At 42.5% G+C, this 20,595-nt stretch overlaps 1 protein-coding gene across 4 annotated transcripts in view; it reads left to right on the top strand.

Annotated features, from left to right (window-relative positions):
* PCCA (propionyl-CoA carboxylase subunit alpha) overlaps nt 1-20,595 on the top strand; it is a 566,570-nt gene that overhangs the window by 445,090 nt on the left and 100,885 nt on the right. For all 4 annotated transcript variants that reach the window (XR_011047688.1, XM_068395362.1, XM_068395359.1 and 1 more), the window contains one exon: nt 2,022-2,124. Coding sequence is in view for 3 of the 4 variants with exons in the window: in XM_068395362.1 (XP_068251463.1) it covers nt 2,022-2,124 (103 nt within the window). In the remaining variant the exon portion in view is untranslated. The remainder of the gene's footprint in view (nt 1-2,021; nt 2,125-20,595) is intronic.

The raw sequence follows: 20,595 nt of genomic DNA, 5'->3' as shown, positions 1-20,595 counted from the left end.
ATGAGGTCTTACCTCTTACACAAGAAATATGAAGTTGCTATAAACCACTAAATCCTGTTGGTTATTGCAGTGGAGTACCATGGAGAATGTAGCCACGCTCTGCCAAAACCCTGCTATATTCCTCCTTGCTGGTGCTCTGGTACCAGGAAGTGCAATGAAAACGTGTCTCAGCTTGCTGCCTGCTACCTGTGCAGGAAATTCCTGTTCCTCTGCTTCAGGAACTCCTATGTCTGTCGTGTTTCCTATTAGCCAGTCTAAATGTTTTGGTGACGTAGAGGAATTTCAAGACGAGGTGCTGAGAAATGTCATTGCACCCAATAAGCCACAGATATTTCCTCAGATTTGTTGTTTTGACAATTGTTGCTGTATATTAAATATGAAAGGTAACACTTGGCATCATTAGTATGGGAACAGGTTATTTTCAATATCTGTGTTCATGAACTTTGTGGATAGTGATAGTTAGAGGTGAGCTAAGATGTTTGGTGAAATCTGGTGTAGGCCTTACTTGGCTTGGATCCAGAAGTAACTAATGATAAATATGCATCTATTTTTCTAGCTGAGATATTTAGTGTTTCCATTTCTCCTTTTCAGGCACGTTGCAAGGCAGAATTTCTGGAAACTCCTTGCCTAATTAGGTACCTGAACTTGTAGTTGCTTAGATTTCAGGTGTCTAAAAACCCAACCTTCTTAAAATAACTGTCAAAATCCTTAGCAAGTCAGTGTGTTATCCTTGGCTTAGGCAGATATTTCTCCTCCTGTGGCCTCTGGAGGCCTCACAGGTGCTTCTCTCTGTTGATTCCACAGGGAGCCTGAGCACTCCCTTTGGGGAGATGTGGTTCACTGGGCACCTCAATCCTCAGGAGGATGCACGTGGTGTAACACAGAAAGATGTGTTTCCAAGTTTTAAGACTCTGAAGGCTGCAGTAAAATGGTGTAGTAAGCTCTGTAATGTACAATAGAGGAACATTATAGCAGAAATTATCCTTAAGAAGACACCTAAAGGTGACGAACTGATTATCTCTATAGATTTCTTACAAAGAATCTAAACGTGTAAGAGTCAGTGTGGAAGAAAAACTGTACCGAAATAATGTGTCCTTGTTTAATGGAGTTGAATGGAGTACTCTTACCTTCGTACCTTCTCTTTAGGCTACGTGGTGCTTGCTGATGCTAATATATGGCAACCGCTCATCAGAAAAGTTGTAGCATACCTTTGGGTAGCAGTTGTTACAACAAAGTGGAAGAGACTTGAGAAGTTAGGATGAAAAAACTGAAACAGAGTATACATTTAAATAAAGAGCTGAAAATTACTTGTTTCACTCAGAACTTCCAAGAATGGAAACTCAGGTCTCATTCCTTTGCTGTCAGGTGTGCTTCTTTAAGCTACAGTTGAAAAGATTCAGGTTTCTTCTATTACCTGATAACTGGTGCAGCCACAGAATGCTGCAGGAGTGGGTGTCATTCTGCATGTGGGCTGTGATGATATATCATCATTTTTTCAGTTTGCTGGAAGGGCTCTGTGGATCAGATACTCTAAAATGTATATTATAAAATTACTTGTATTGTTTGGTTGAATCTTTTGTCTGTAATTGGCCTTTAATTAAGGTTTACTGAGAATAAGATGAAAGGAATAGTGATTATATTTTGCCCTTAAAAAGAATGCTCCAGCTATCACTGTTGCTATTCTCCTGCCAACCCACTTTCTCATCTGCTTTTCATCCTGTTTGAGCTAATTCTGCAGCAAGCACTGGCTGCATTCAAGAGCCTCCCTATAACTTTATCAGTGTACCCAGTGTGTCAAGGCAAATCTAGAAAGAAAGTAAGAGTATATTTTCTCCCTATATGCCGTTTGACAGAAAAATGTATTTAGTATTTTTTTTTCAAGTATGCTCTCCAGCTGTGTCTATAGATTAATGATATTTTATATCCTTCATGACCATCCTATGAGGTAAGTGCTTCTGGTTAAAATGGGAGAAGCATGAAATCTCTGTTAAAAATTCTTCTTCTGTCTGTTTCTTTTTTAGAATTCCTATTGCTAAGTCAAAGAGAAGTAGCTGGGAACTCTCTGTGCATCTAGGAGATGGAATTTACCCAGTTGCAGTTTCAAAGGATGGCTCATCATTTTCTGTAAGTTCTGCTCATTTTCTAAGAAATTTGATGTATTGAGTCAATGTATATTATCCTTGACACCAACTAAAATTCTCTTATCAGTGACTAAACATAGATGTTTGTTTTGTCTTTAGTAGGCATTGCTGTGAATTAAAAAGCAAGACTCTCTATGTTAATTAAATAGTGCTAGTGTACAAAGATTTTACTCTGCTCGTGCCTGTGGAACATTCTTGTATCTACTTGTTTATTAAATTAGTTTTCTAATTAATGACCCTGTTTAGTGTTCTGTTCAGAAGTGTAAGGTCTTATGCTCCATTGTAGATATACGAGAGCAAGAAAATAAGTACAATGTCAACGAAAATTACATTAGCTTAAGTTAGCGATTAAAAAAAACAAATCAAAGAACCAAGCAAGTTGAATGTGTAATCATGCCGGAATGGAATTATTCAGCACCTCAGTAGTAAAACTATATGTGGTCATAGTAAAATGCCAGTGTTTCCAGTTGTGCCTAGGTCACCTCAGATGAATGTGTATAAACTATTGTTTTTACAAATATTCTAAGATAATGACTTAAGCACTTAATGTTTTCAACATGAAAGGCAGAAAGACAGAGCATAACAGTAGAAGAACGGTAATGCTGTGTTCAGTAGTTCAGCTGTTCAGCAGAATAAAGCCGAGATGCAGGCTGGTTGAATTGGAGTACCGAGAAGGAAGATTTATAGAGAACACTACTTTTTAAGTCTGTTAATGGTAATTCCACAACCAAACTGAGGTGGGGTGGTTTTTTTTGTTTTTTTTTTTTTTTAAATAGACAGTTGGCTTGCATAATATCTGTTGACTCTTAGGCAAAAGTTTTCAAAAGGGTCTAAAGAAGTCAGTTTTTTCTTAGAATCGTTGAAAAGCAGGACTATGAGGAATCCCTGAAGTCCTCTAGTTTACCTCTGACAGCTGTTTACTCTTCTTGCATGTCTTCACTGAAGAAACTTCTGCAACATCTGCTCCATGACATTTTTGTAGTCATGATGTTCACACCTATGTTGCATTCAGAATGAGATTTCTTTGAAAAACGACATTTAAGTTCATATTTTGTATAATGAAGACAGTATTGTCTCAGTGATTCACTTTTGTTTTGCTCTATTGAAATTTCAATGTAAAAGACATCATTCTCAGTTGAAACTGGTCATCTTTTTAGGTGGTTATTTTCACTTACGTGAATTGAGGTAATGAAAACCTAGCTTTTTAAAAATATTTTTGTTGGCCTAACTGGGGCAAGAAGAAGATGCCTAACCAATATCCTTTTTAATACTACCTTTACTTCCATCACACTGCATTTTCCATATACTCATGATGCATGTGAGAGTATGAATAGAGAGCAGAGATACTTTCTGTTCCATGTGAATCACAGGTGCACCATAAAAAGGATATGGAGAAGGTCAATTGTGGTCAGCACCTTTAAAAATTTTCTCTTGCAAGTGTGCTACTTTAAGCATGAAAGAAGGTGGTCCTTTTAGTTGTAGTCTTTCTTTTAGAAAGAATTCCAGGGGGCCTTGAACAACTGTTTACTCAGTATGTAATATGTAGTGTTGCTCCATGGCAGTGACACTCACCCTACTTGTGGAATGGTGCTTCAAGAGTGAAGGCTATGTCTGCATGCAGCTTTTTACTGAATTAGATATATATAATGGCCCTAACAGGCATCTTGTGAGCTTGGATACAACCCATTGCTCAAACAACAAAACATCTCTGCCAAATTTCAGCCCAATTTAGAGTTGGACTGGCACTGGTTTGTGTGACAGAGATAGCCCTTCCTAGGAGTAGTCATTGCCCTCAGCCTTTCCACCTTTTTGTTGCAACGTGTCTATCTAACAGCGGTCAGCCTGGAGCTGCCTGCTGCTGTGAGGAAGATACAGGGTGGCTACTGGTTGCTGTGGGTGTTGCATAGACCCTTTCTGCTGTGGGATTGGAAGTCTAATTCCCATAGCTGGACCTCCCCGAAGTGGGAGTTTTGTTTAGCACAACTAATTACACAGGCATGCATCTGTGTGCATATGTGCACATGTATTTTTTGAGAGATTTACTTCAGTTTCATTTAGTTACCTAGGCTCTTGCTTATGCTTCCTTACATAATTCAGTAAAGGCTGACAGCGGCGGCAGCGGCGGCAGCGACTTGAGGTTAGTGCGGGGGCGAGGGCGACATCGGGCTTAACCGGGCGGTTTTCGTACTCTGGGCCCCCCCCCCCCGAGCCCTCTCCCAAGCATCAGCCCCGAGCTGCTTCCCCCCCAATCCCGGACCCGGAGGTTCCCGGCAACGAATCAGGAGAGGAGGGGGCGTAGCCGGAGGCACTGCGGGTGATTTAAACGCACCACCCCCTGTTGATTGGGTGATAAAGAGCCTCCTGGAGGGCAGGGACTAGTCCCTGGCCAGAGGGGAGAGACTCAGCTGTGACTGGGTGTGTCCCAGGGCAGGAGAGGCTGCAGCAGTTTGCAGCTCATTGGGGGAGGGTGCTGACTCCCTCCCAGTGCACAAGGCGAGGAAGGTGCCAAGGAGCTGTGAACCAGGGGTGTCACCAGCAGGTATTTCCCAGCTCAGTGAAAGAACAATGGTATCTACCCGGCGGAAGAAGACCAAAATGGATGTGGGAACCCAGACAGAGCTCCCACGGAAGGAGGCGATGGTGCAGGTCAAAGGCTGCAGGGAATGCTACAGCGTCTCTGTGGTGACAGGGGGCTGTGTGCGCTGTGAGCAAGTAGATGATCTGCTTGGCCGAGCGGCACAGCTGCAAAGCCAGGTTGAAGGGCTTCAAGCTGAAGTAGAAAGGCTTAGGAGCATTCGGGAGGCTGAAATGGAGATAGACTGGTGGAGCCAGGCTCTGCCCTCCCTGCAACAAAAATGGGAGCACCTGCCGGAGAGCTCCCAGGATCGAGGGACCCCTGTACTCTGCCCCTCTCAGGTGGAAAACAATAACCTAGAGGAGAGGAGTGAGTGGAGGCAAGTCTATGGCCGTGGCAAAAGGCGAGTGTCCTCCTTGCCTACCTTGCCTCCACAGGTGCCTCTGAGCAATAGATATGAAGCCCTAGTGGAATACAGCCGGTCCAATGGGGATGTGGTGGAGAGGCAACCTATATCAGAGGTCCCACCACAGTCAGAAAAACCTGACAGGCGTATAGCTACCTCCTCCACAAGGAAGAAGGGAAGAGTTTTAGTGGTTGGAGACTCCTTCCTAAAGGGATCTGAGGGCCCAATATGCAGAGCTGACCCCCATCACAGGGAGGTCTGCAGCCTGCCTGGAGCCCGAATCAGGGATATCACCAGGCAACTCCCCAACCTGGTGAAGGCCACAGACTACTGCCCCCTGCTGATCTTCCTGACAGGTGGGGAAGAAGCTGCATCCCGTAGTCTGAGGGGGATGAAGAAAGACTACAAGGCCCTAGGACGGTTGGTGAAAGAGTCTGGGGCACAAGTTGTTTTCTCCTCCCTACTCCCATTTTCAGGTGATGATGTGGGATGGAATAGTAGGATTCTCTCTATTAATGCCTGGCTACGAGACTGGTGCTACAGGCAGGGCTTTGGGTTCTTTGATAATGGCTGGTTTTATAAGACACCAGGCGTGATGGTAATACATGGGAAAGGTTTATGTCGTAGGGGCAAAAGGGTTCTGGGACAGGAATTAGCAGGGCTCATTCGGAGAGCTTTAAACTAGATTCGAAGGGGGATGGGGTAGTAGCTGGGCTTGCACCACTGGGGCAATGCTCTAGTGTTGAGGTAGACCAGGAGGCCTCCCATCCCCCTGGGGTGAAATCGGTGTGCTCAGCTCGCTCCCTGAAATGCCTGTACAGCAATGCACGCAGCATGGGGAATAAACAAGAGGAGCTGGAAATCCGTGTTCGGTTGGGGGGCTATGATCTAGTGGCAATTACAGAGACTTGGTGGGACGCCTCGCATGACTGGAATGTGGTCATGGATGGCTATGTCCTGTTCAGGAAAGACAGGCTGCTAAGGAGAGGTGGTGGAGCTGCTCTTTATGTGAGTGAGCAGCTAGAATGTATTGAGTTCTGTCCAGGGGCGGATCAGGAGCGAGTGGAGAGTTTGTGGGTGCGAATTAAGGGGCAGGCTGGCAGGGGTGATACTGTTGTGGGTGTCTATTACAGGCCACCGGATCAGGATGAGGAGGGTGATGAGGCCTTCTACAGGCAGCTGAGAGCAGTCTCTCAATTACAGGGCCTGGTTGTTGTGGGGGATTTCAACTACCCTGATATTTGCTGGGAGGCCTACTCAGCCAGCCATCCTCAGTCCAGGAGGTTCCTCCAGTGCATTGATGATAACTTTCTGATGCAAATGGTGGATGAGCCAACTAGGAGAGGAGCGCTGCTGGATCTTATCCTCACTAACAAGGAGGGTCTGGTTGAAGCGGTGAAAGTTGAGGGCAGCCTTGGTTGTAGTGACCATGAGATGGTAGAGTTCAGGATCTCATGTGGCAGGAACAGAATAGCTAGCAGAATCACAACCCTGGACTTCAGGAGGGCCAACTTTGGCCTTTTCAAGCAATTGCTAGGGGAAATCCCATGGGACAGGGTACTAGAAGGTAAGGGGGCCCAAGATAGTTGGTTAGCATTCAAGGACTGCTTCTTCCGAGCTCAAGATCAGAGCATCCCAACAGGTAGGAAGTCAAGGAAGGGTACCAGGAGACCTGCATGGTTAAACAGGGAACTGCTGGGCAAACTCAAGTGGAAGAAGAGGGTGTACAGATCATGGAAGGAGGGACTGGCCACTTGGGAGGAATATGTCTGTTGTCAGAGGATGTAGGGAGGCAACTAGGAAAGCTAAGGCCTCCTTGGAATTAAACCTTGCAAGAGAGGTCAAGGACAACAGAAAGGGCTTCTTCAAATACATTGCAGGTAAAGCCAACACTAGAGGCAATGTAGGCCCACTGATGAATGAGGTGGGGGCCCTGGAAACAGAGGATAAAAAGAAGGCAGAGTTACTGAACGCCTTCTTTGCCTCTGTCTATACTGTTGGAGGCTGTCCTGAGGAGCCCCGGACCCCTGAGGCCTCAGAAGAAGTCAGGATAGAGGAGGAATCTGTCTTGGTTGATGAGGGCTGGGTCAGGGACCAATTAAGCAACCTGGACGTCCATAAATCCATGGGCCCTGATGGGATGCACCCGCGGGTGCTGGCGGAGGTCATTGCTAGACCACTCTCCATCATCTTTGCTAAGTCGTGGGCAATGGGAGAGGTGCCTGAGGACTGGAGGAAAGCAAATGTCACTCCAGTCTTCAAAAGGGGCAAGAAGGAGAACCCGGGTAACTATAGACCAGTCAGCCTCACCCCCATCCCCGGAAAGGTGATGGAACAACTTGTCCTTGGTGCTGTCTCTAGGCACATCAAGGATAGGGGGATCATTAGGGGCACTCAGCATGGCTTCACCAAGGGAAAGTCATGCTTAACCAACTTGATAGCCTTTTATGAGGACGTAACCCGGTGGATAGATGATGGTAAAGCTGTGGATGTGGTCTATCTTGATTTCAGTAAAGCGTTTGACACGGTCTCCCACAGCATCCTCGCAGCTAAACTGAGGAAGTGTGGTCTGGATGATCGGGTAGTGAGGTGGATTGTGAACTGGCTGAAGGAAAGAAGCCAGAGAGTGGTGGTCAATGGGACAGAGTCCAGTTGGAGGCCTGTGTCTAGCGGAGTCCCTCAAGGGTCAGTACTGGGACCAGTTCTATTCAATATATTCATTAATGACTTGGATGAGGGAATAGAGTGCACTGTCAGCAAGTTCGCTGATGACACAAAGCTGGGAGGAGTGGCTGACACACCGGAAGGCTGCGCAGCCATTCAGAGAGACCTGGACAGGCTGGAGAGTTGGGCGGGGAGAAATTTAATGAAATATAACAAGGGCAAGTGTAGAGTCCTGCATCTGGGCAAGAACAACCCCATGTACCAGTACAAGTTGGGGGCAGACCTGTTGAAGACCAGCGTAGGGGAAGGGGACCTGGGGGTCCTAGTGGACAACAGGATGACCATGAGCCAGCAGTGTGCCCTTGTGGCCAAGAAGGCCAATGGCATCCTGGGGTGTATTAGAAGGGGTGTGGTTAGCAGGTCGAGAGAGGTTCTCCTCCCCCTCTACTCTGCCCTGGTGAGGCCGCATCTGGAATATTGTGTCCGGTTCTGGGCCCCTCAGTTCAAGAAGGACAGGGAACTGCTAGAGAGAGTCCAGTGCAGAGCCACGAAGATGATTAAGGGAGTGGAACATCTCCCTTATGAGGAGAGGCTGAGGGAGCTGGGTCTCTTTAGCTTGGAGAAGAGGAGACTGAGGGGTGACCTCATTAATGTTTATAAATATGTAAAGGGCAAGTGTCATGAGGATGGAGCCAGGCTCTTCTCAGTGGCATCCCTTGACAGGACAAGGGGCAATGGGTGCAAGCTGGAACACAGGAGGTTCCACATAAATATGAGGAAAAACTTCTTTACGGTGAGGGTGACCGAACACTGGAACAGGCTGCCCAGAGAGGTTGTGGAGTCTCCTTCTCTGGAGACATTCAAAACCCGCCTGGACGCGTTCCTGTGTGATATGGTCTAGGCGATCCTGCTCCGGCAGGGGGATTGGACTAGATGATCTTTCGAGGTCCCTTCCAATCCCTAACATTCTGTGGTTCTGTGAAAGATACATCTTTAAATCAGGCTGAGGAAAGTTTACAGACAGCGGAGGCCTAAGTATCCTTTTATGCTTTTGTCTCTCTCAGTTGTGAAGGTAACTGAGCATGAAAGCTAGTGTATGAGTCAGTCCTAGATTCCACTTGCAGCTGAGTTGTAAACTGCTCTCTGTTTCTCCAGGAGGTACGAACTCTGATAAAGGATGCTAAACATGTAATGCTATTGCTGCTGATTTATCATTTCAACATACAGAAAATCATTCCAAGCTATACCACAGTCCAAATCTGTCTCTCAGTTTCAGTGGGACTGCTGAACAGTTCTGATGTCTTGCAGCTGTATGAGCGTTACAGCTAGTATAAGCCCAGTTTAACAAGGCATATGTGGAGTCTGATTTCCAGTCCTTAGGTTTGTTATTCAAACAGCAGCAAGCAACAAATGCTGAGGTTCCTGCTCATGTCCTTGTGTCCCTGCAGTGTAGTACTGCTGTTACCTTCCACTGCTAGGTGAGGAGGCAGGAGCACCCCTGGGGAGCTGAGCACCCCCCAGTGTCATGGGTGAAGGGATGCGTAAGCAATAGGGAGGAAGTAAGGGTGCCAGGTGGGACAGGCTGTGTGCCTAAGGGTTGGGCCAGAGGGGTTGGTGACAGAAGCTTTTGCATTCTGATTCTAACCTAACCAAGCCTGTATACTTGGGGAGAGATAATTCCTTGTTTATTTGTATCTGGAAAATTCCTTAGCTGGTGAAATAAATCACAGTGGGTGGATTTCACTGTGACCATAAGTCCATCTCACTTAAACCTTAATGTATAGTGTATTAAAAATTAACTCCTGAGCTTGGATTTGTAAAAAGCAGGTAACTCTTTTTGAATACTGGGTTTCTTTAGACTTACACTTAGTTTTCATTGTCACTGGATAAAAAACAGAGGATACGTTATTCTTTATTAATAATTTTCTTTTTGCTGGGGTTCTCTTGTGATTATGCTGCAGAATATAGTAAATACAGCACATTCAAAAAGTCTTCTGAATTATTATCCAAGGCTTTACAATGGAAAACAATTGCCTTAAAACTTCAAAGAAGAAAAGTCAAAGACTAGGAACGAGAAATCTTGTTTCTGATCAGGAGATATACCATTAGACAAAAAATGGGGAAATTCAAAGCTTGCTTTATTAACTTTGCTGTCAGAAACTTCTGCATTTACTTTTTGCTATTAAGCTGGTGTGACATGGGCTCCTGACTTTGTGGGTTGTGTCCCCTTGTGGCTTGTGACAAAGATAGCTGGATCTGTGGTGCAGTTAGATAGCCCAGTGGGAGGGCCACCTTCACATTCCCCTGCAGAAGTTTACTCCCGCTGCAAACTGTGCCTTGCAGCAGCAGTGTTCGCATTCTGATTTACTTTGTTTACCACTGGGACCCTTCCAACAGTGACTCCTTTCTTTTTTGCCTTAACTATTCTACTCTGGCCAGCCGAAACCTCACCCCCTCACAGTGTGCAGTGCTTTGCTGTCTGTGCGGGGAGTTGTGAGCCGCAGGCTTATCCATGGTTCCTGCTGTTTGGGAGCAGATCATTCGTCATCATCTAGGTCTATGGGTCATCTGTGATTTTCTTCCTTTATCATGAGAATCTTAATGAATTGTGCAGTGTTAACTGCTCTTTATTTTTCAGGATTTTGAGTTTTGTAACCATCTGTTTTTAACCACTTTATTTGTAACAGAGGTCCTTGATGCAAGCTGGCTTTAGGCCACTTTAGAGGCCTTGCTTCCCCAAACTGAAAGGCATAAAAGAGAAATGGTCAAGTATGAGCAATACTGTTTGCTTGAAGCAGTGCAAACAAAAATATTAGTTTTCTTGTTTCCAGTAGAGGTTAAGAACTTTTGTGAATCCTAATTTGGTATTTTTCTTTTAAAATAGAAGTAGTTCTGTTGTTACACTGAAGCCAGCCACATATATGCTAATACTTAAGTTTGTATAAAATTAGTGTACCAGAATTTTCAGTATCAGATGGTTGTTCCTGTTGATACCCTATCAACATAACAACAAACACTTTCACAATTTAAAGATTCTAACGACCTGACCTGAGAATTAAAATTCAGCAACTTTGGTGAGATCTGCTTGCTTGTGTACCAAGAACTCGCCAACTAAATGCGTGTAAATGCCATTTATTCTTTTTCTTTTGTTCTTTATCCTATATATTAATTGCTAGAAGAATCTTTAAGCTATCTGCTTGTAGTATATATTCATTTAGTTCTTTGGAGGACAGATGGTCAGATTTTGGGCTTTGATTAGTAGTATTCATATGCTTAAAATTTTTCCTCTCGTCAATGGAGTTAAAGATCTTACAATCAAGATTACTGCTAAAATAGAATTTGAAGGAAGAATACCCTCCTTTACAGGAGACTACTGTAAAACAGCAACAAACAGCTTGGAAGCATCCCGCCACCAAGATCTGGAATCTTTTGTTTAGTTCAATTTCAGACAGGAATCTTTTTCATCTTGCAATTTTCGATTGCCAGTGTGGCTGTGAAATGTGTTTATTTTATGATTTCATTGCTACAAAGACTTGATCCAGTTTTGCTGAGGAAGGTTCGAGTCTGTTCGTTCTTTACAAAGCTTGAGTGTTCTGCAGAGTACCAAAGGGCAGGAGAGACAAAAGCAAATGCATTGAGCAAACCTGGTAGCTGTATGGTTTCCCTGCACCGTACTAAAATTGATCATTCAAAGCCAGATGTCAACCACCAAGAGTGCTCTGGATCCATGTGATGGTGGCTTTGTTGCCTATTCACAGACTTACACTCCTGGCTGCTCACAGCCAGTGTGGAGTCCCTTTGCTAATGGTATGCTGGATGGGAGCTGCTCTCCCCAGCCGCATTGTGAGCAGCCCCTTAGCCACTGGTGTGTGTAGGACTTCAGTGTCATGGACAGCTGTGAACCGACCTTCTCCAATGTGGATGGATTCATGTAGGTTATACACTTAAAATGTATAATAAAAATAATAGCAAAGAATGTAAGTGGCCTAAGCAAGGGACATCATAAATACATTGGACCAGGTATCCAATAATGAAGTTCAATTTATTGGATCCACCACTGTATAATTTTCATTCAACAAATGAATGAAAGATAAGTAATTATGTGACTGTAGCGCAATCTTTTCACTGTGATAACCCACCCTCCTTACTTCCTTCAGTATTCTTCAGTTTTATTTTTCTGTTATGAATGTCACTTGAATTAGACAACTAAAGAACGGTTTGTATTAATATCTTTGTAGCGGACGAGGTGGTAGAAAAGGGATAGGTCATCTTGATTTTTGTCTACACTTCTGCTTTCACAAAAGCAATGGATGAATCCAAAGGCTCAAATGATGAACGCCGGCAGTAAGTAATTACACTTTAGGAGATACAGTCATGTTTCTTTTTGTTTGAAGTTTGTTATTCTATGTGTAGGTTGAGGACCTCATTTTAGTTCAACAAGGAATTTGTAGCTGTATTTTATGCAATAAACTGCATTCTTGAGAACCTCTTTAGCATAATCTGTTTTCTGATTCTTTGCTATAGTATAGGGGTCCTCTGTCTTGAGAACTCTTTATTGCTGATTTGCGTGATTTTTCTGCAAGTAATTGTTGTTATTCTCCTTTTTCATGTTTGAAAACAACCCTTTCTGTTAGAGTTCTTCATGTCTGTAGTAGATGCATACCCTCCCAGACCACTTAGCCTCATCTTCTCATCTGTTCAGTTGACAAAGAATTTCCAGATGTTTTCAGTTATTAAGTAGCTTCTTATCATTGAAGTTGTGGTGAATGAAAGTTGTTTTATTTTTTTTTTAAAGCGTAAGGTGAAATAGTTCAGAAGTTACTTTGAGCAAATGGAAATGTGATACATTTCCAGAGGGACCTGGATAGGTCAAATGCTGAATAAGAGGAGTAGAGAAGGCTTAATTGCTTCTTTGAGATTGCTACTAGAATAGGCTACCGTTTTCACAAAATATTGGATCACTCCTAAATTCAGATTTAAGAACAGGTGAATATAGTACAGACATGAAATATCTGTGAAAAATTTGTGAAGCTTGTTCAGCCCAATGAGAAATTGATTAATGCATGTTTTCAATAATTTTTAGGAAAAAGTATTTTTTTCCCTATCTCTTTCATGAGAAGTAGATAATTTTAGGTATCTGTGTAGGTGGAAAATTGGCCTATGTACCTCTTAATACTTGCAAGAGAAAACCTATTGTATAGTACATAATGAGAGCATAAAAATACAAATCTAAGGCATTACTGTCATCATTATTTGAATATGTCCTGTTTTGTCAGCATAGAGTAGATAAGTAGTTATCTGTATGCTTTAATTTAGTTAGTGAATTCATGTATATCTAGTTATGATTAATCTTTGACTTCAAATTAAAATGTAATAAACATTTAATTAGGAGAACTCTGCTGTATTCATTTGCTGTAAATTTTATGACTGAGGGGTAAGTTGATTTTAAAATTACTTCAGGGAATGTTTTCTTTGTTTTGTAAGTTCTCTTCAGGGGGAGGAAAAAATGCTCAAGAAGAAATATCACCCCAAAATCAAACTAGATGCAGCTGAAGTATGCAAAGCATCAAGTGTAAAAAGGAATAGTATAATGTAAAATCAAAGCAAGGACACAGAAAGTTGCTGTAAGCAAACTTGGTCCACATTTAATTCCTTAAACACAAATGTGAATGGAACGGGATCATAATTCAGTGCATATTAAGTTCTGTCTTTCCAGTAGTTCAGAATAACATTGCCCAGCCCTATCAGTATAAAATCAATAATCTTGTTATGAGAATCAATAAAATACCAGAATTATTATTACAAGTATTTTACATTTCTGGTATGCTTCAGGTGCATAATAATATATAAGTAATTGGTCATATAAAAGAAATATGAGGGCTATATTAGTAGGCATGAAAAGCAAATATCTGTAGGAATTAAAACAATAAGAGGGGTTGCCAGTTGAGATACAAATTAACATATATCCCCAGGAGCAGTAAATGAAGATTTTCTGGTTAGTCTAGTTCTAAGTGTGACATTCTGATATATAACAATATATATATGTTATGTTGCTATATGTACGGAATAAAATATGCTGTTATTCCAATGTCCTGTATAGTTTGAATGAAGGGAAAGTGCATGTGTGGACCCAGAAGTGGAGGGGGCAGATCAGTTAGATAATCCTTACAGCTGTAAGCAGAAAACTTTTCCTGCCTTTTTCCAAGTAGTTTATATTTTACTTGCAGAGTAGCACACAAATTCTCCATTGCAGTTCGTTTTGCAGTTGTGCGAACAAAACTCTTCATTACCAAATTCTATAGGTTGTATACCTACAGAATCTATTGTTCTAGAAGTTGTGTACCTACATTGAGTCTTTTAATTCACATTCAAATCCAGAGCGTTTTCTGTTTCTAAGACTAATGTGTTTTGTGTAATGGCATTTTAATGCGCTATGCATAAAGTAGTCCTGGGGTGAGAGCAGAACCCACGATTTCCACCCTTGCAGAGCACTACCGTTATCACTAGGCTATGGTAGTGCTCCTGCTTGTTGACTGACTCTCTGACTTTACGGATCCTGCATTCCTTTCTGTACAGTGGCAGATTTACTGGAAAGGCAGAGGCTGTCCCATCCTATCCTGATGGAGTGGGGACAGTTTCTCCTGGGAGGCAAGCACTGTGCGCTTGAACCCTTCAATCTGAGGAGAGCACTGATGCAGTGTTCTGCCTCTGTGGGCAAGTGCTTTAATTGTTACGTTTCTGTGGCTGCTGACATTGTGTTTTTTAAATGAAAGTGGCCTTGGCCTTGGTATCTTGTGAACTCAGTATTTCTGATATGCATTTCCACTCTGCTGCATTGAGCCTCTCAGAGAATTTAGATGCTGGGACGGGTTAGGTGAGTTAGAGGTAAAAATGCTTAAGTAAATATTAAATATACTCATATAATGTTTGTATTAGGTGTGCTTGTGATCTAAGCAAAAAGAGAAGCAGAGTGTATCTGGATGGCTTGTTTTTTTTAAATACCATGCCAGTTTAGCAGGAAGTATGTGTAAGGGACTGGTACAATAGGTGCATATTTGCTTTGTAAAGAGGGATTTTTGGTGTGGGTTTGTATACCTTCAATTAGTTTATTCACACAGTACTCCATAAGCATAGAGAGAAAATATCTACAAGGTTGAGGACTAAAAATGACATGAAAAGTAATGAATTAATTGTGTAGTTTTAAATATTCTCTTCCCTCTTATGTCAGGGCAGTATGATAGCTTGATTATAGTACTTTTTGGAGAGTTGTAGTTCTGCTACGAAACTCACAGTAACATGCAGTCTGGCACTGGTACGTAGCCTACAAGAAATGTTTAAAAAGAAAATGCAATAAAAGGTCTGAAATGCTAAAATGTACAATATTTTAAAAGTAAGCGTGGTCAGTGTGGATATTTATTTTCCTTGTGTTAGAATTAGATGACTTCTGTATCTTCATTGTTTTAAAGCATAGTTGTTAGGAGGCAGAGAAGGAGCTAGGTTTTTTTACAATGATTAATTCTAAATTACTTAATGAAGAGTTTTACGCACACAGGTGGCTTCATAGGATGAATTCCTGTGGTATGAAAATGGACACTGTGTTCTGCCATGGGTCATGATCCAGTGGTTCCAGGAATTCCAGTGAACAATAAACTGAAATATAAGTTAAATATCTGTACTGATACAGAGCAATAACGTACCATTTTCTTTCTTCAGAAAGTCTTGTTTCTGGCATAACAGCATTTCATGTGTCCTTCCACCCTTCCAGTCCTTCTGTGGTCTTTTGGTGTAAGAATGAAAACTCCTTGGGGCATGGGTGTTGTCTTCAGTTCATTTCTGTGCTATGTGTACTTCAGATCCTGCACCACAATATTCATATCATTATTTTCTAATTTCTAAAAACAATGCTTACACAAGCATCACTTGGATGCTTGTCTTTACCATTGATTTTATGTCTAACAAAACTGGAAAGAAAAAGCCCAGCCAACTCCTCCTGGCCCTCAAAAACCCCTCCAACTTCCCAACCCCCCTCCCCAAATTTTGCAGAATGAATAGATTAAAAAATGTTGTGAGCTCCTCCTGCTGGTTCAGCAGGAGCAATAGTTAAGTTTAAAAGCATGTTAATGTAATGTTAAGAGCCTGGCTTATTACCATAAAAGCCATAGTTAACTCTGCAGCTCCTGGATGGTGTTTCATCTTTAATTCTGTTCTCTGAGCAATTCTCAGCACATTTAATATTCAGTATGACACTCTACTTTGGGATCTCTCGATGCTTTGGCATAGGGGGGGAACTATAAAGTCGTTGCTGCTTTGAGTTGCTTTCTTAGCTCTAAATTTCTTTGCTGCTTTTTTCCCCTTTGATTTAATTTTTAAGTAAGCCAGACTATTAACATTACTTTAATGTAGCTTTTATGGCTTATGAAAAATAATGCTGCTGTAGTGGATAGATGTGCGTCAGCTGTGACTAAATGTTTTGATTTAGATAGACTAGAAGAGCTTTCCTTTGAAATATTTGAAGCAGTTTTAGACACAGCTTTTCAGATGGATCTAATTAGTCTTTCATACGGAGTGGATGTCCGTTTGTTGCAGCTGAATTCTCATTTCATTCACCCATAACTAGAAACACCTCGCTTCAAACGTGTTTCTTCAAAGAAAGAAGGGTTTAAGGTTCCATGTTTTACTGCTTTTTGATGTTGGTTTCCCTTTAACTGAGAAGACCTTATGTTTGTACAACTGTTATTATTAAGAAAACATAGCTTTGTTCGTGAGAGTTCGTTCGGTATCAATGTTGGCTATTGGTAGAAGTCAGAGATCTGTGGAATAGATCTTGATATACGAGACTAGCGGGACAGCTGTACGTCTGGCTATTAAGCTTGTTGTGAGGAAGATTTGAATGCAGGCAGGATGTTCTAATAAAACCAGGGAACCTGGGTTGTGGGAGGGTGAAAATGAAGATTAGAGGTGCAAAAGATCAGGCTTATCAATGGATAGCAGTCCTGTTTATTATTTATATAAACTAGTCACCAAAGAGCCCATTTTAGGATACATTTATGTGGCAAAGTTTAGTACAGTACAAAGGCATCTATGCTGGCTAACCTAGTTTGGGCAGTGCTACATTAATGCAGCTCTACAGCTCCTAGTTAAACTAACTTGTTTAGAGTCGGCATGTGTAACTCCATGTAACACTGCATTGTGCCATGTCGTGACACCTCTACAACAAAGAATGTCATGAAAGCTGTAGTGATAAGTGTCTGATTGATCAGTGTAAAATATTCAGTGAATGATACTTGGATACTGCTATGGTTGATGCTGAAGGAAAATGAGTGGAAGGAAGGCAAGGTGACAGATGCTCCGCCTGTGTCTATGCCCCACTGGCTGCTTTGCGGTCATGATGTCCTTTAGACTTAGCTTTCTGGTGCTGGCTTTACTTCGCTGCTTCCCAGCAATGTAGCTGAGCTGGTTTTGCTTCTGGTGGTGGCCATTCACCTCTTCTCTTCCCTGTCAAGGGAAGGGCAGTCACAGAATCATAGAATGGCTTGGGTTGGAAGGGACCTTAAAGATCATCTAATTCCAACCCCCCTGCCATGGGCAGGGACACCATGGTTGCTCAAAGCCCCATCCAACCTGCCCTTGAAGACTTTCAGGGAGGGGACATCCACAACTTCTCTGGGCAACCTGTTAAAGTTCAGTTCAGCTGCCTCAGATGGCAGTCCAGCCCACCTGCCTCAGATGGTGGCACCTGGGACATGTTGATAGGAGAGGAGAGTGTGATGTGGTGGGCTGTGAGCAGTCTGGCATTAGTGGAACTGGCTGGTCTCTGCTGGGTTGTCTCTCGGGTCCCTGTTACTTGTACACACCAGTACCTCCAGCAAACTTGCGTGTCTGCTAGGAAGCTCTCACTGCACTGCTTCTTCCTGTCCCTAGCCTCACCCAGTCATTTCCTCTATTTGCCTCTCACCACATCACCCTCCTTTCTTAAATCCTCTGCTTGTCCACAGGCTGCTTCATGTTCCCTGTGTGTCCTGCCAGAAAGCATGTCTGGGTCTGCTGTGCAGTCACTCACATACAGGTTGGCCAGCCCAGCTGTTAGGTGACAACTAAATTGCCCTTGCCTGTCCAAGAGCTGAATGGGGGCACTCATTTTATTTTCTGTGCAGCTTCTCATTTTCATAAAACTTAAAAGGATTTTAATATGTTTGGTTAATACTCACCAGTCAGTGGGTTCAGAAGTTGAATGTGTGGTGGGGATTTAGGGGAGGGACTCACAAACCAGTGCATTTTGTTAACCACTTTTTTCCTTCCAAGATCAGGCTAAAGGTACTGTTATTGAAAGGGTTAAGAAAGAACAAGGTTGTTCTGAATGCAAGATGAGGGAAATGATTTTAAATTATTAAAAATTAATTGCATCGCTGTCTGTGGCTCATAAAAAGAATAAAAAAAAAGGAACCTGATTTAACTAGTCATAACTTGCTGCCAAGGGTTTATTTAATTTTCCAGAGAAAAATCTATGGATCTCAAGGACATACAATAAATTGAACTCAACTGGAAACCAAAATAGACCTATAGCGCCATAATGCTAGAATTATTTCAGGTAATATTGTATGCACCAGTCTTTATTTCAAAGGTGGTTGTTGCAGTTCCAAAATCACTCAGATTTAAGGAATGCCAGATGTCAGGTGTGCATTTTGCAATAGCATTAACTATGTGACTGAACGCAGAATTCCTGCACTGTTCAGTGTGCTGTATAGGCCAGCTCTGGGCGTTTCCCACAGTTTGTGTAGTCATGGGGGCTGCTGTCTATAGACCTTTGTTTCATGAGTTGTGGAAATGTGGAGAGGCAATGTATGAGGGGAGGGTAAGGAAGAGAAGGGTCAGTCTTGTGGTTAGTGGAGCTATGTGCCGACTTCTATCTCTGCCAAAGTCTTTCAGAGGTGCTAGCCAAATCTTTGAAACCATACTTTCTATAAATGTAGTCAGTTTTGTATGCTCGTCATTCTCTGGGCCTCAGACTTTGCACTAGAATCGGTCAGGGAAATGCTGAATGCTTACAGCTGCTGGGGAAATCACTGCTGTCGCTGCTCTTTAAAGTTACAAAGCAAGGTACTCTGCGGTATCAGGTATCATGTGCATCATGTGTTGCATAGGGCATTTTTAAACTGTAATCTGCTAATGCCTCACCTCTGCTGGATGGTGTGAGACGATGGGAATGTGGTGAAAATAAACTTATGTTTCTCTAACAGAAAGAGTGAAATACTATGTGCTAAGGGAGACGTGAAAAGTATGATGAAGAAAACAATAGTTCTGTCTGTGGACTAAGACTTGAGTAGCATGCAGTAAACCTCCCTGAACAATTTAGAGGCTAGTTTCATTAATGAGTATCATTCAGGAATGTGTCCACAGCATTTGAATCTGTTTAAAATATGTATACAAAGGAGATGACGCCAGGTAGTGCTTCATATCTCAAATTTTATTGGTTCGTGATACTCACATTCGTATAAAGTTGTGTCTGAATTTCGCAACTCTGTGTGTGCATGTGAGAGAGAGAACTCCCTGTTGTTCTTATGTAATAGCTCTTCCTCTTTTTTCCCCCCTCCTTTGTAATATAATGCTGATACTCTGAGGGTTTGTTAGCTGGGTTGGATCCATTAAGGTCATTGCATGGACCTCTGCAGTGAGCTGAGAGTGTAATTGCTGGTAAGATTGCCATTTTCTGCACAGCACAGTAATAGAAATGAACAGTAAAGGTCAGGAATTTGAGTTTTATTCCAGACTCAATTTCTAAAGGGTGATCAAGCATTCAAAGGTTGTGCCTTCTGTGTGTTTGCTTCTTTTTGCTCACTGCTACTAAGGTGTCATTTTTCAAGTCCTGCCTTTTTCCAGCTTGTCTCTTTGTTCTGGTTTCATTCTTTTGGCTAGTCCTAGTTTCTGCCCCTCAGTCTTCTCGCCTGGTCCATGCTTATTGTCTGGCCAGTCTGGGTCTCCCATTTGGCCTTCCACATCACTTTGCAATCAGTCTTGGTTCTCTTCTACAGGACCTTTTCCTGTGTAGCAGTGTCCAGCTCTGCAGGCCTCCAGGCTTTCATCCATGCATTTGTCCTCATTTCCATTTTCCTTTCCCAGTGCCTCAGCATTGGTTTTGCTTGTCCCATTTCTTCTACCTTACTATTTTTCTGTTTAGTCCTTCTTCTAAGATAACTCTCACTCCATAGATAGTTATATTTTCCTTCATCATATGCTTCTAACCGCCTCCTCCTTGCGGAATCAGCGCATGCTTCCATCTCTTCCATTCTCTGCATTAGGTTTCATGTGTTTCTGTTACCACTTCCATTTCCTTTCTCCATTTTTAGTCTTCTTGCTCAGTGAGTCCCCCACACCTTACTACTTGCTCCAGATTTTTCTATCCATCTTTTCTGCACCTGCTTCACTGACACTTCCAATCTTTGTTCCAGTCTGCTTTCTCCAGTCACAGGGCCCTCAGTGTCCAGTTTTTATTGCTTGTGGGTTGTTTATACTGTTTCTTCTTCCTTTGAGGCCCGGCCCTAGCAGGAGTAAGCTTGAAACCACAGAGGTGACAGTTCTATCAGGTTATACTTGACCTGGTATTCTGCAATGCAAAACCACAATTTCAGGAGAAGCCGTGTTCAGCCCTGAGCTGGTATGTGTTAAATAAAAGGAAGTGTCTTACAGAAATGTAGCTGTGAAATGTGGTGATCTACAGACATAGGTAGGATTTGTTTTTTGAAATGCATAGAACTCATCCAAAGTTACTCAGTTTGCAGGAGGGTGGTAAGGTGCATTCCAAAGTTTCACTT

The sequence above is a fragment of the Nyctibius grandis genome, chromosome 2 (assembly GCF_013368605.1).
Source record: "Nyctibius grandis isolate bNycGra1 chromosome 2, bNycGra1.pri, whole genome shotgun sequence".
NCBI lineage: Eukaryota > Metazoa > Chordata > Aves > Nyctibiiformes > Nyctibiidae > Nyctibius > Nyctibius grandis.
The sequence above is the reverse complement of the archived record's forward strand: the minus strand, read 5'-3'. Positions and strand labels throughout refer to the sequence as shown.